The 15,314-nt window shown below is 47.6% G+C and overlaps 5 protein-coding genes across 5 annotated transcripts; 1 reads left to right on the forward strand and 4 right to left on the reverse strand.

The window, feature by feature from the left end:
- Positions 1-282: 282 nt before the first annotated feature.
- VFPPC_04100 (sugar porter (SP) family MFS transporter) lies at positions 283-1,932 on the reverse strand (the record flags this gene model as incomplete). Its single annotated transcript, XM_018283507.1, has 1 exon — positions 283-1,932. One exon carries the CDS (start codon positions 1,930-1,932, stop codon positions 283-285), a length of 1,650 nt encoding a protein of 549 aa, XP_018144599.1.
- Positions 1,933-3,716: 1,784 nt separating this feature from the next.
- Positions 3,717-5,915, reverse strand: VFPPC_04101 (ankyrin repeats (3 copies) domain-containing protein; the record flags this gene model as incomplete). Its single annotated transcript, XM_018283508.1, has 1 exon — positions 3,717-5,915. The coding sequence occupies one exon, from the start codon at positions 5,913-5,915 to the stop codon at positions 3,717-3,719; it is 2,199 nt and encodes a 732-aa protein (XP_018144600.1).
- Positions 5,916-7,005: 1,090 nt separating this feature from the next.
- On the reverse strand, positions 7,006-9,198 carry VFPPC_13572 (ankyrin repeats (3 copies) domain-containing protein; the record flags this gene model as incomplete). Its single annotated transcript, XM_018291347.1, has 1 exon — positions 7,006-9,198. One exon carries the CDS (start codon positions 9,196-9,198, stop codon positions 7,006-7,008), a length of 2,193 nt encoding a protein of 730 aa, XP_018144601.1.
- A 1,884-nt stretch (positions 9,199-11,082) lies between these two features.
- VFPPC_04102 (hypothetical protein) lies at positions 11,083-12,627 on the forward strand (the record flags this gene model as incomplete). Its single annotated transcript, XM_018283509.1, has 5 exons — positions 11,083-11,202; positions 11,290-11,425; positions 11,492-12,170; positions 12,219-12,544; positions 12,602-12,627. 5 exons carry the CDS (start codon positions 11,083-11,085, stop codon positions 12,625-12,627), a joined length of 1,287 nt encoding a protein of 428 aa, XP_018144602.1.
- Positions 12,628-12,927: 300 nt separating this feature from the next.
- VFPPC_04103 (transcription factor) lies at positions 12,928-15,302 on the reverse strand (the record flags this gene model as incomplete). The annotated part of the gene is made up of 7 exons (XM_018283510.1): positions 12,928-13,408; positions 13,459-13,596; positions 13,652-13,826; positions 13,884-14,061; positions 14,161-14,227; positions 14,279-15,091; positions 15,157-15,302. 7 exons carry the CDS (start codon positions 15,300-15,302, stop codon positions 12,928-12,930), a joined length of 1,998 nt encoding a protein of 665 aa, XP_018144603.1.
- Positions 15,303-15,314: the final 12 nt, after the last annotated feature.

The raw sequence follows: 15,314 nt of genomic DNA on the forward strand, positions 1-15,314 counted from the left end.
GTTGACAATTGGTCTTCACATTTTTATGAGAAGTTCATTCACTCACCTCCAACAGGCAAAACTGTCACCTAATAGATGGGCACTAGAGTATATGATACCAACTGTATTATGAGTGGATATTTAAGTACTATAAAAAAGGAGGGCTTCTGCCTCTTTACATAGGAGGATTAAGTTTCTCGGTACTAAGTAGCCACAATATGGCATGTAATCCTGTCCTTGAAGCAACTAGTCCGAATGAATGTGATTTGTAGAGCCAAGACTCCGCACTCGCTGTCGGACACTCTACTCCTTCAATTTCTCAGTCGCATGGTCACCAAGATCAAATGGATCCACCACGGTAGTCCTGAACTTCCTTGCGGGAATTTTCTGTTCGAAGAGAACATCGAGCTCCCCGAAAGTGCGGCCCTGTGGTTCCGGCAGGCGAAAGAAGGTCCATACAACGCATAAGAAACAAAACCCAGCCCAGAAAAAGCCTGCCTTTCCACGCCAGTTCCAGGCCGTTGGGTTCAACATATAGGGGAAAATGATGGCATTGACGATTGAAAACACATTATACGCGTTCCGAGACAGGACGATCGTTTTGGTTCGAAGACGGGTTGAGGACAGTTCCGACACCAGAGAGTAACAAACTGGTCCCACGGTAGAGTCGTAGACAAAGGTATAAACCAAGAGCATAGAACCAATGGCCCAAGAAGCCCCTGAGTTATGATCACCAGCCAATGAGGTGAAACCAACGACTAAAAGGAGTACGTTGAGTGCCATCAAGCCACCTACGTACAGAGTTCGTCGCCCAAAATGTGTCATGAGGACCCATGAAAAGAGTGTGCCGAGAATGCCTATACCATACTGTCCTAGAGACATGCTGAACGAATTTGTTGCGGCAAGTCCAGCTTGAACGTAGAAGTAGGTCGAGTTGGCCATCAGACCAGCACCACACAGATTTTGAGCAACCCAAGTGAGGCAGACTATTTCGGTACGGCGGAGGTTGACGCCTTTGAAACAGTCCAGGTAGGTTGTACCTTCTTCCATCTGTCTTTCCAGCTCATTGGTATGCACCATCATGGCGACCGTTTCCTCGGCGCTGCTATTCCCCTCGAACACACCGCCAGTCAGCCGCTGCAGCGAGGTGATGGCATCCGCCTTGCGGCCTTGTCGAACTAACCACCAGGGGCTTTCCGGCGCTAGCAAAACTCCAATGATGATAGGAACAGGCCAGATCCACTGGATGGCAAAGGGAATGCGAAATCCCCATTCATCCGTCCTCTCAACGAAGCCTCGAAGAACGCCAGAGGCAATGAACTGACCAATAACCCAGCACAAGTTGACATAGGTGGTCAAATAGCAGCGCAAAACCACTGGACAAACCTCGGACGCATAAGTCACAGTAACGGTCTGGAAAGCGCCGAGTGGTATGCCCATGAGAATCTCGCCCACGAGAAGTGTTGGGAGGTTCTGGGCAAAGAAGAGGACGAATATGAATGCAATGACCAGCGTGAGGGATCCCAGCATAGACTTCTTGTAACCCAAGCGCTCAACAATGATTCCATTGACGAAGAGGCCCAAGATTTGGCCCACGTTCATGGCCATACTTAGACCAGCCTGCCAGGGAGCAGTGAGCTGATAGGATCCATCCGGCTGAAGGTTGCCAAACTTTTTGTTGAACTCTGGGTAGGCATAGAAAGAGCCCAGCAAGACGACATCGTAGCCTTCCATAATGATGGCGGTCGAAAAGAGAATTGACCAACCAATTGCGCGGGGATACTGCCTGAGGCCATGCCAAAGAGACATGGAGTGCTCCTTTTCTGTCGCAATTTTGGCGTCGAGAATGGTCGTGGAAAAATCTGCGTCATTCCTGCCCATGTTTTCCAAAGTTGCCGACTCAACGGTAACAACTTGCGCCTTGTCGGCATGCGGCGCGTTGACGGAAGTCATGGCGATTTGGAGGTGACTGGAAACGACTAAGAAACCCGCAGAAGAAGGGGATGACCAAGGTATAGGTTGAAGCTGTATTTGATATTGGATCAATGATGGACAACAGACCTTCGAAGCAGCTTTGCCCTTTGCCCGGTATTTATCTCGGCAGCACGGCTCGAGACGTCAAGCGACGTATACAATTAATTGACTCCATTTTAGCACCTAACTGTCTGGCTAGCCCCCATGGGGTATTTTGACCTTCTCCAGGAACCTGGGGATGTGCCCGTGTGTCTAGTTCCTAGTCTGGTAATTGCCCGGTGGCTCACATCAGCTGGAGTCGACGATAAACGCCACCACAGAAAACCAATTCCCGTTATAACCTCAAGTGCTCCAATGTTGGCCCACTTGGGCCAGGGACTAGGAAGCGATTTGCTGATCCCAGGACCTGCGTGCAAGGGGAAATCGCCACAGCGGGCAATTGCTTGTTGCAAATGTCTGATAGTACTCTTCGCTGAGTCTTTTCAAGCGCAGGACGACGGTTTCAAACTTGTCCACATTTATGCGCTGGTTCAGTGTTTGTCGCATGGAACCTGATTTTGGCCATTTAATTAAGTGCTAGTTAGATGTGTGACCTTCTAAGTAGTTAACTCAATAGCCCGAGTAAGTAATGAGTGTCCTGAGGTAAGACATCGTTTGGCGACACCAACAACACAGTAAAATCTCTGCACACGTCAAACAGTTGAGAGAATCCGACGGCATACAAGTAGTTTTAGGTAGAAAGCTCCATTAAAGCTATCGGCAGCTTTCTCATCTGTAATGATGATGTTATTCAAGGAATCATGACGATGTTGGATGTTACCAGCTTTGTGGAGAGTCTGTCAACTAAATCAACACCAGACATCAATAGAAGACGCCACCAACACAGGTGGATGTGCCACATTGAGCCACTCTGCACTTAAATTCAGTGTTAGATTCACTGGGACTCAAACCAAGAAGTGACTATTGCCCTGTTCGGGCCGACAAATGGAATCTGGCCAACACGCGGACAATTACCTCTTCGTCAAAATCTAACGGCGAAAGGCGATGAGACTGACAGACCATACTCATACTGCACAGTACGATCAAGCTCGTTTCCACTTCCAAGGCGGCCAGGCACGTTAGTATGTATTTCCTTTGTCGTGATGACGAAGCCGGATTTATTTTGAGTTACGATAAGCCAGAAATGCGGCATGGTTTGCCCGGCTGTCTTCCGACAAGTGTGAACTGGGGACATTGGCTCAGCTTTAGGTCAGAACCGTGTAATATTATTGGAGGCTGGCCCGGCAGATATACATTACCTGAGACTACTTCTCATATTTGTCGTGTTAACATTCTCGCAATTGATGTTTTCTTCTCGTTTGCAGTTCATACAGAGCTCTTCACGTACGGCACAATGAGACTGCTGCAAGGTTAGACGGCAATGACAGCCATACCATTAGCGTAATAAAAATAGTTGTATAATTTCAACCTTATCAGTCTAAAACCTTCGATATAAACTAGCATAATTCATGGACCGCCTTTAGAAAGGAAGTTAGGTCTATGAGGATTTATGTTCTGCTCAAGCCAGTCGCTTGTCGTAAATTCCACACGTTTAGTGCTACAAATATCAAGAAGTAAGAACAGCACTAGTGATTATGACTTCACCCTCGTTGGAGTCTGTGTCTTTGGTCAACCACAGACTTGTTGCGCCAAAGACGACAGCTTTATGCCAACGACTAGGTCAATTAATATTGAACTCTCCATGTTCACCAACAGTCGCTATCTCAGTTTACCATCCTCTCAAGAGCGTTCCGCATTCTCCCTTTGGGGTCCCGCTCTGCAATTTCGAAAAGGAAGGGTAGAATCTTTGGTTTCGGTTCCACACGACCCAAGTACAAGTACGCGTACAGTGTCCGTACCATCCGTATATCCCTCGTCGTTCCAACAGCGAGTTCCAGCCCCCTGCTTGCGTCTAGGACATTCACGCGTTGGCCGTCAAGTAGAAGCTTCACCATCTCAAGGTTGCCGTCGTATGCCGCCCTCGTAATCAACCCCCTATTGTCAAGTGGAAAAGTTCCCTGACCCTGTGTCACATGGGACGGTCTGAACACTTCCCTTGTCACACCCTGACATAGCCAAGCAGATACCGCCTCGGGGTCGTATCCCATCTCGAGGCATTTCCTGGCGGCGGCCACTTGCCCTGATGCGACGGCCAACACAAGTGGATGGTCCATCTGGAGGCGAAAGTTGGAGGTATCGTGTTTTAGTTGATAGTGGCCGTGCTTAAATAGGTAGTCCATGGTTTCTATATCTCCCTTGGCGACAGCATTCAGAAAATATTGGTCAAGACTCAGGTGGATGTCAAATTTTTTCAGTTCCTCGACCGCGTCACATCTTTTGGCGGCCCCATCATTAACACCCAGCCCAAGGGGTGGGATTGGGATCTTGAGATGCTCCAACATGATTCGGATAGCTTCAAAGTCCTCACGTTTCCACGAGGCATTAAACGCTGTGAGATAACTGCCACCCAACGGCTTCCTCACTGGTTCGGCTCCGTACGTTAAGAGCAGCTTGATCATGTCGTGCCCAGCTGATTCACATGCAGTCTGAAGCGGTATTTCGCCACGTTCAGACGGAGAGTTCGGATCTGCTCCATTCTTTAGCAGCAGTGCGGCTATAGCAAGATGGCCGGTGGTATTTGCCACGCACGCGTGATTCAGAAACCGATGCCTGTTAGAACTCTTGGTCACCGCTTCCTTGACCTCGGGGTCATTGTCAAACAAGAATTGAAACAGTTGACCTCGGCCAGATGTGCAATTAGATCGGATTACCTCCTCCACATCACACTGCCAGGGTGAAAAAATATCTTTGCTAGGCGACAGTCTTCTCCAAAGTCGTTTAGCAATGTCCACGGCGTCGTCGCCACGCCCGGAGCAAAGATCGTTGAAAAGGCGCTCAATTTCCATCGTATTCTTTCTATAATACCCTTTGTCCAACAGGTATCGAGAAATATTGGCCTTTCCGTCTCGCAAAGCAGAGTTGATCGGCAAATGATCAAAGTCATCCCCGATTTCCATTGGGTCGCACCCGGCTTCAACTAGCATCTTGACTAGCTCCGGGTCGTCGTAGTATCCTAAACAAACTTGATGAAGGGATTTTGGCCCTGAAATACTCCAGCGGCGGGTTTTGATGTACTCTAGGACCTGCTTCATTATTGACTTGACTGCGACGCTCTCCTTTCCCGGGGTGTCACATATGTCGCGAATGACACTGCCCACAAACCAAAGTTTCATGTTCCCTTGCACTTCTTTCACTGGTCCGTCTTTGTCTTCGTCCGATAGGTTATCGTAGTTATCTTTTAGGCGCTCTAGGAGTTTGCGGAAAATTTCGTCATGCCCCTGACGGGCAGCCACGACCAGACCTGGGAAGACTTGTTGGGTTGTGGTGAACCTGTCATGCTGTAGCAGGCTCTCAGCTATCTCGAGCTTACTATTCTGGACTGCGACTTCCAGGATAGACTCAAAAACAAAGTCATTTTCATGGAAGTGCAGCCACTTGTTCGGCCACCTGGGGACTCGCCACCACCGTGCCTCCGGCTGAGTAGCGCCGGCGTCGAGGAGCACTTTGACAATATCCCCGTGCCCGTGATAGACGGCATGACAAAGCACTCTCGAATCTAAATCATAGCATCCTTTTAGGCGGGGTAGTTCGTCAAAATTATCATTTACTGACGCCCCGGCCTGAATTGCTTTTGAAACTCCTGGCGTGCAGGCTGCTTGAACTGCCGAAGGCAAAGCCAGACGGTCGAGCTGGATCCTCCGCTGCTGGGGATCGTATAACACGGGGTCAAACCAGCAGTGAAAGTGACGATTGACTCTGCTGAGGTGCGCAATATCTGCTACAAGTTTGAGGTGGCTGCCAATCAGCAACAGTACCTCTCCTGGCATATGATGAAGCGATAGACCTTTCGTTTCGGCATCCATTTTCTCTAACAACATTTCAGGGACTGAAATAATGCCAGTGCGCAAAGATGAGGACGTGTCGATGCCGTGGCAATGAAAAGGTGATTACAAAATGCTAGAAATACCACCCAACATGGGCCATGTGCGGTACTTAAATATGAGTAGCTGACATGACGACAAAGAGTCACCGGGCAAACAGGGCAGTGAACTAGTCTGGCGGGATGTACACCATGCATGTTAGGTTGGCGCTTAGCGATGAAATAACCTTTGGTGAATGTATGTTTTGCTAGTGTTCGTTGCCTTTCAGTTCCCGCCATAAGAACACAAGCCCCTGCGGCGTGAACGGTTGTTGGAGAAAATGCGCTTGGAAGGACATAAGGGTGAGAATTTGTAATACGATGCTATTATTTACTCCATTTAACATGGGGGTTCCATTTTTCAGCCAGAAGGAGTACTTTTACCGGTGATCTTCAGCCAGGGATGACTTTGCAGCTAACAGTTCACGGGCGATTGTCAAACAACTTAATTTGAACTCTGCTTTGTAGTCATTTTGTGGCGTTTACGGGGTTTGTTCTATGTTAGTTTCCACACTTGAAAGACGGCAAGTAGGAACAGCTACTTCTGAAACGTGCATGCAAATTTCTTTATTGGAACAGAGTTCTATGACAGGTCCAGGGTTGTTCGAACAACATTCAGTGTTCCAGGAATCATATATCCACGACTCTATCACTCGAAAGGCGTTGCCCGAACTTCACTCCCAACCACGCCAGGCTCATCGTCTGCCAATTGTCCCAGCATTGGCTGTACGTTGCCAAATGGAGAGACTAGACGACGTAAATTCTCCTCCTGCGTGGCGCAACTAACAACCATGAAAATGGCAATGTCGCAAGGCAGCCATTAGCGCTGTAACTGAGAATCATATTTCTCGTCTAGTATTTACATATTTTAAGCGTATTATGGTGACCAATCCTGTTCCTATTCCCTTTTCAACGCCAATAACCCCGTCCCAACTAGAGATATACATTTAAACCAAGAAATCTGTCAAAGGGTATAACCAAAACCATCTCTCCGTATCTTCGGTTTCCTTTCTCCACACTCAATGACCCAGCAGTCATCTTCTTTTGGGAAAATCACACACATATTTCGGGTTATCATGTCTTTCCGACCACCAAAACTCTCCATCATACGGTGCCCCCATATCATCCAGAGCATCCATCATTCTTGCATTCTTACGCCCCCTTGCATAGTTAAAGATCTTCCGTAGAATAACCTCACCTGGATTACTCTTGACCAAATGCATGTATATCCTTTTCACCATCTCTACATTATTCTTGTCGATGGCGAGTTTGAGCCCTTCAACGATGTCGTGTTCCCGCTGCGGCATACGTAGTATGACATCAAGCACCTTAACGCTGTCTCTGTAGCAAGCCGCCACGATTAAGCCGTCTTCGCCTTGTGTCTTGTAAAAGTTGCTCACTGAAAGAGGATCATAGCCCATGTCAAGGCATTTTTGCACAGCCGCTGGATGGTTATTTGCGACGGCATTCATAAGTGGATGGTCGAAATATCTGTAGATCCAGGCATTTTCCAAGGGTGGAAAGATGCGCTTGTCAAAGAAGTCACTCATTGTCTTGACATCACCTTGACCTGCTGCTTCGGTGAAGTAATAGTGAGGGTTTATGATAACGTCGTTTGAATCAAGACTCAACAGTGCTTGGAGTCCGCCGGCTGGTTCGTCACCAGCATCCTGTCCACGGCGCGACTTCTCAGCTTTCGCATATTCAAGCAACATCTGAACCGTTTTCGAATCCCGAATCGCCAAGGAGATGTCAAGTGTGTTAAATGGAAATACGTCGCTAGCCTTCCCCGTCGGTTTACCCGTGTACTCCACCATGACCTTGATAGAGTTACGTTTTCCGCGCGTACATGCGAAATGTAGTTGCGGTAACTTGGGGTGTAAACGCGACCCAGAGTTAGGCTTAGCTTCCTTGTTGAAGACCACCTTCGTGAGGGCAAGATGACTGTCCGTTTCGTCTTTGCAGGCATACCGCAAGAGATTTGGTGACTTGTCCAAGACGACCCTATTGAATTCGGGGTCGTTGTCGAGAAGTAATTGAAATAGTCGACCATTTCCGTACCTGCACAATCTTCCTGCCGCATCCTTGACTATTCTTGAAGGTTCATGTAGTGCTGCCCCTTGGGCAAAAAGCCATTCAGCAATCGCAATATACTCGTCTTCTTTGGTGGGGTCCCCGAAGCAAACCTCTTCAAGAAGGTATTCAAGGTCAAATGGATGGTTGCTAAAGTGTCCCTGGTCGATGAGATGCTTCACAATCGTTGTGTTTCTGGTCTGCATTGCGGCAGCGATGGGTAGTCGATCGCGGTAATCATCGTCCCGTAGCATCGGATCTAACCCATGAGAAATAAACAATTCGAGCAGCTCAGCAGAATCCATATGCCCACGACAAACTTGGTGTAGTGAATTGTGAATGTTCATCTCCCAGTGCTCTTCTTTAATACGCCTTAGGACGTAATCCGCCATCGACATTACCTCGGCTAGTTTCTTGTTCTCCTTGTCAATTTCGTACTCAGGTCGACAAATATCGATTATGGCTCGGTTCACAAGCCAATCCTGCACCTCAGGACTCGTTTCGTCTTCTAGATGTGATAAAAGCTCAAAGAATATGCCACTGTGTCCATTGCTCGCCGCCGCTCGCAGAGAAGCAATAAGCGATCGCGTCGTAGTAAAGCCCCCATGACTTAGAAGGTCCTGTGCTATGGCATAGTGACCCATCTGTACTGCCGTTTCGAGAATATGCTCCTGATCAATCCGAAGATTGGGATATTGATGGTGATATGTGTCTGGTGGCGTGCGTCTCCTTTGCCGTCTTGATACGTGTGGATGTACAGCACCGGCATCCAGCAGCAGCTTCACAATACCACGATACCCATGAAAAACAGCATGGTACAGTAGGTTTTCATCCAGACCCGTGGAAAATCTCGGATTCCATCGCATTTCTGGGAAGGAACTGTTGACGAGTTCCCTCGCACCGGCATTCAGTGCCTTGACAACCCCAGCTTCGCACCCCTTCCGAACTGCGCAAGGTAGAGCACGTTTGTCGAGACGAGTTCTCAGTTGAGTATTGTATAGAGTGTGGTTGAATACTTGGTGAAAATGGCGATTTACCCTCGCTAGTGAACCTATATCCGCCACAATTCGAAGATTATTGCCAACCATCAGCAGTAGTTCATTCGGCATTCGGCTAAGCCAGTCACGGCCTTCAGATAAATGCGGTGTATCCATGACTGCAGGGTTGTAGTGTTGACTGTGTCGAAAATGGAATCTTCTAGTAAGCAATTGTTGAGCTGTATTACAGAAGTACAACTCGGGTTTGGCAAACCCCTATGGTTAAGTATGGGGTTACCGTAATTGAAGACGCAAAGGGGAATTGAACTGCAAAAACCATAACGGAAGCCACTCAAGACGGGCTTTAGTGGTGGAGTGAGTGGGAGCATTTGGTCTTCCGAACACTTGATAAAGTGATGTTCAACAGTACATTATAACGTAGGAAGGCTGAGAAACCTTCTGAATAAATTACATTCTCTGCTCCTGAAAGACAATGCCATTGAGAGAAATGGCAGTTCGGAGTGCCTAAGCTATGGCAACCCAGATGTTAGGTGAACACAATACTAGGAAAGTCTCTTGTAAATGTCAAAAACCCATAACAGTTCATTTTAACATGGCCAGATCCAGGTATTTGCTTGCCGCCTGTTCAATAGATACTATGGCACCAAGTTCGATATTCACAACCCATTTCTAAATGTGTGTAAGATGAACTGCAATAACCAGGAGATGGTGAGGCTGGCCGTTTAACACTAATTATCTGTCTGTTTGTTCTGAAGCGCCAGTCAAAGGTTAGTTTTTCAGTTATGCCTAATCAGCCGAATCTGAAACTTGGAATGCTCTGCACATCCACATACCAGCACTTAGAGCAACTCTCCATCCATACAAACACACAAAGCTTACCCCTGTTTGTGCCACCTCTCCAAGAATCGTCGGCACTAAGAGCAGTACTTTGTTCACCTCATCTCATAGAAGCCAGATTATAGCCTTGTCACTCTCTTGTTTTGAGCTGCAAGCGGCAACAAAGACGCCACATGCAGCTGCGTGCCCATGAGTTCCACTTGTGGCTGCCTCCTTATGTACTTACCCTTTCACTATCTCTTTCCAGATCTCCCCCGAACATAGTGGCGAGAAAGAACCTGACACGATGTGTATCCTTATTCAGCACTCAGGGGGATAATTTCATTAGTTCTTATTATTGGTCCCAAGAAAATTAGGTTACACTAGCCAGATTTGAAGAATGGCCACACAGGAGCTATTTCTCCGCAGATCGCCTGCGCCTAACGAACAAGGGGCATAAATTGGCACCCATGTGATTTTCTCCTTTACAGATCGTCTGATGTTGCAAAAACCGCGACCAGACAGCTGGTAAAAAGCCCTGGATTGTCAGAGCCAAGGGTCTCAGAAGAAAGCACCAGTTCAGTAAGGCTGAGAGGGATCGTCGTGGCACCGACTCGTGATTGCGGCATCCGTGCGAGTGCCACGCATTAGTTTCTTCACTAGACAGGGGTAACGGCATTCAAGAGTCAAGACTCAGTCTCGTGCTGACTGCATGGGAAGTGGGATTTATCAAGTAACAAAACCAACGCTGAGATGGGTAAAAGACTTGTAGGAGTATCTGCAGCAGGTTTAAGTAGATAACCTGAATTCACTTTTTTTTTTTTTTTTTGAGATTTCTGCTCAAGTTCCCAAACGTGGTGTCAACTGAGTTGAGTGTAGATGCGTTTTTTCTTTCCCCTTTCTGGACCCAACCCTCGAACGGTCTGTGGCTTGAATCATGGGTACTGGTTTATGGCTGTCGATATTTCTTAGCTTCCCGCACTGACACCATCCAATCTCCATCGTCAATTGGAGATTTTTGACAGCTAAACTGGGTATGTTGAAGCTAAACAAGCCACGAATTGCCGGCGTACAGATTCTCTTTATGTGAAGACAGTTGGGCGCGATGTGGCATTTTTCTTTCTTCCAACGTCCAACTTGTTCAAACCTCTTCTTCGTTCGACTTGCTTGCTAGTACTGATGCTGCTTTGATTGTTTTACCTTGCTTGATTTCGAACCGACAAGATGCGTCTCACTAGGTGGCTAGTAGCAGTGCTACCATTTGGATGTTACGGGAGCCAAATCGTCAACAGAGACGCCTTCGAATCCCCATCATCAGTTTTACAAAGGCTACCACCTTGTTCTGTAAGTAGACGCGTTGGTTTCCGCTATGAGAAGCAGCATGCAACTGGTGATTTATATATCTATAACTGGGCAACTAACAATACACAGGCTACTTGTTTAACATCAGCTGTTTTGAACTCGACTTGCTCTCCTATCGATGCAGCCTGCATATGTGCCAGCGAGGAAATACAAGCGTCTAGTGCTAAATGCATTCAAGCAGCTTGCTCTCTCAAAGATGCACTTTGTAAGTGCTCTGCAATTTCAGGGATAATAATTACATTGCGAAATACGAACTAACTACATACCGCAGCAACCAAAAACACTACATTGGCTGCATGCCATGCGCCCGTCAGAGACAAGACCGCCATATACAGCACACTCTCCATAACGTTGGGCACGACAACAACTGTCATGGTCCTTGCTCGCATCATCTTCAAACAGTTCTTTAGCGCGGCGCAGTCGTTAGCACTCGACGATAAAGTCATACTGGGCACAGTGGCGGTACGAATAGTCGGAACCGTACTTAACGTCGAGGGTCTCTCAGCTCATGGACTCGGCAAGGATGTCTGGACAATCTCTCCGGAAACACTCACGACATTCGTCATGTACTTTTACATTATGGAAATCCTCTATTTCGCAGAGGTGTGCCTCATCAAACTGAGCCTGACACTTTTCTATCTTAACATCTTTCCTGGCAAAGGAATTCGTCGCCTTCTCTGGGGAACTGCCATTTTTAATGTCATCTACGGCGTGGCTTTTGTTCTCACTGCAATCTTCCAATGCACCCCGATTAGTTATTACTGGACGCAATACTTTGGAACAACGCCTGGTCACTGCGTCAATATTAACGCATTCGGTTGGGTTAACGCTGCAATCAGCATTGCCGTTGATGTGTGGATGATTGCTCTACCCTTGAATCAGATTCGAAAGCTCAAGCTGCATTGGAACAAGAAAATAGGTGTAACCATCATGTTTTTGATCGGCACATTGTAAGTTTCAGTCTATCCGTTACAGTGAATCCTAGTTAACATGGGTAGTGTGACGATTGTCTCCGTGCTGAGACTGCAATCGCTCATCTATTTCGGAAACTCAACGAACCCAACGTGGTATCTATGGCCAGTGGCATACTGGTCCACTATTGAAGTTAACGTTGGAATGATGTGCACTTGCCTTCCTGCCATGCGCTTGATCTTGTTGCGCTTGTTCCCACAGTATCTTGGCTCTGGGACGACAAAGCAGAGCGCTTCTTACGGTGGCTATGTTAGAAGTCAGAGCAGGGTTCCTACAAAGGTGTCTGAATATAAGCATAATGACCAGAATTCGGAGGTGGAATTGACCGGGAATCCGACATTGACGCGCACAAGTAAGATACTATGCCTGCTCGATTTTACACTGAGGGTCGTTGCTAACTTTGTTTCAGACTCGGAATCCAAGTTTTCAGTCTAGAAGACCAGGTACACGGTACGAACCCGCAGATGGCGCAGTCTAAGAATGGTTTTGGTAATGGAGAATGTCTATCAGACCCAGTTTCGCAGGCGCGGGAGTGATGAAAAAATCTTGGACACAACATAATACGCACCGGCCAGTTGTCTGGCTTAGGTACAGCTCAATCACATAGCAAATGAGAAAGGGGCTAATAGTTCAAGATCACGACGGGGTATTTAAATACTATACAGAAACCATAGCTAATAAAAGGCTCCCAAGCGCTGCTACATTCCCCAGCCATTCTCAATGGCAAAGGGTCACTTACAAACAATTATTACTAATATCCAAGAGCCAAGCGTCCGCGTCAATGCCCATTTCCTCAGCTATATTGCCAAAAGAGAACAGAGGCATCACAGGTGTATGAAAGCCGCTCACAAAGGGGTGCGGCTCCAGATGTTCCTCAGCAGAAAGATAAGACGCGTTATCGGCGTGTGTTGTCATGCCTTCGCCAACAGCACTCGCACTATTATACTGTGCCATTGCAGACCTTCCAGGTTCTGCGTGAGTTATGGGTGGCGGTGTATGCGCTTTGTCTGTCTCTCTGGAGACATCACCGGATATACTGTTGAGGAGGGAGTCTAGCAGGTGGCGTGTGCAAACGACGAGAGGCCAGGAGTCTTGAAAACCCTCCAATATATGCATGGCTAGTCGTACTCGGTGCTCGCATAGAACCTTTGTGCAGTCATCGCCTTTGCGCATCTGAATTATGTGAATAAGTGTTGAAGCAAATATGGAAGGGAAACTAGGCACATTAGCTATGATGCTGTTTCGCGGATCTCAGTAGTAACATACATGTGGATGGGCGCTCTGTATAGCAATCCTGACGCAAGGACGTCCTCCAGCAGTCGCATGGCTTTACTTGCCAACGAAAATAGAACATCGTTCTCCGGACGATCACATAGCAGTCGGTAAAAGACTATTTGGTAGTCCCTATTTGGGTTTGTCAATTACTAGTCTCGAAGTGGTGATGAAGAGGAGGTCATACAAGTGATACAAGTGTATCAAGGCTGGCCAGAAGCCATGTTTCAATGTGATGCTGGACGGCACACTGGAGAACTCTGGCGGGAGTTGACTTCCAAAGTCTACCAGTTCCTCATGACGCCTCTGTGCCAGACTGACTTCCGTGGCTGGTGAATACTTGGTAGTGATGCAAGTAGCCGCTATAAGGACGAGTCAGTAACATGGCCGACGCAGAAATGGCCTGCTTGTCCACAAACCTCGGGAAGCTAGTTCAGCAAAATGAATGAGATAGAGTTTACTCTCATCTCGGGCACCGTTTATTGTTGCTGAGTCGTAGTCTTGGAAATCTTCGTCTGTCAGGGGACGAATATCGCAGAAACTAGGGTTGATGTGTGGAGGACGGCCATAAACCGCTGCGTGATGAACGTCATTTATCTAACAAATGTCAGAAGATCACACACAATTAATAGATCATACAGATTCTGACCTGTGGCACAAGCTGAGGGGATTTTGAAATGCCAGCATCACACTTACAAATAGAACCCACCAAGTCCGACGCCAAATCGTCTGCTGTGACCACGTCAAGTAGGAATACGACCGTCTAGCCATGTGATCAGCAGAATAACAAGCAATACGAATAGATACAACTTACGTCCGGTGCATCCCCAACGATTGTGCCATGGCCGACGCAACACCAAGCCAGTGCCACGTATCTTTTTGTTCCATCGGCCCACCACTCCAGTTTGACATCAGAATCAGAGCCTGAACAGTAGCAGTGCCATCCGGTTCATATCCCGCGTCATAAAGAGCCTTTGCCCGTCGGTGAAACGTCAAACTCGCAATATATCTAGACTCAAAGCCCATTGACCGCAGCACTGATGCCGGGCAATGTAAAACGGCCATGAATAACACCGCATTCAAAATAAGCGGCGACAAACGACCAGTTACGTGTAACTTCATGAAGTGTTGTCGGTCAAAAATCGGACACGCAGGGTGAGAGATGTCGAAAAAGCTATGAATCAGTTTATCTCGGATGTCCTTCTCGGGATAATCGAAAACGCCTTGCTTCCTCAACCATTCGTCTTCATCAGAACGCATAGCCCGTAGTGCTTTCTGCGCATCATGGCCTACATGGTCCATGACGGCTTGTTGCAGTTTATCGCCAAAGAAGGCCGGTTGTGCGGATGCCTTGAACGGGTTTCCAAGCTCACTTACGCAGTACTTGAAGTTGGCTGAATCACCCATGTAGATGACCTTTTCGCCAGCGCCAACGGGATCCTTTTGCACTGCAATTTCTGATAAGGATGGGCTGACATTTCGATGAAATTGCGGTACATTGTTTTGTGGATGGTGATTTGTCTGTTCTTGAAACGATGATGCCTCACTCGGCGTATCTAGTGCTACAACTGGCGGAGGCGGAGGAACACGATTTTCCAGCTTTCGACCATTATACTGTCGCTTATGCCTGACGAGTACCAGTTCAGATGAGCTTTTCAGTAAGTCAAGAATATGTGATGAGAAGCGACTTACTTGCCACGTTTCGAAACGATCAATTCGCAGGACGCATTTGCTAGTTGACAATTGGTGCATGCATCGGCGTTCCCGGGTCGATCGCAGCGGACGCGCCGTGAGTTGCAGAGTTTGCAGGCAACCCTCGCCCTCGCGGTGTTTTGCATGTTCTCTCGTTT

The sequence above is a fragment of the Pochonia chlamydosporia genome, chromosome 3 (assembly GCF_001653235.2).
Source record: "Pochonia chlamydosporia 170 chromosome 3, whole genome shotgun sequence".
NCBI lineage: Eukaryota > Fungi > Ascomycota > Sordariomycetes > Hypocreales > Clavicipitaceae > Pochonia > Pochonia chlamydosporia.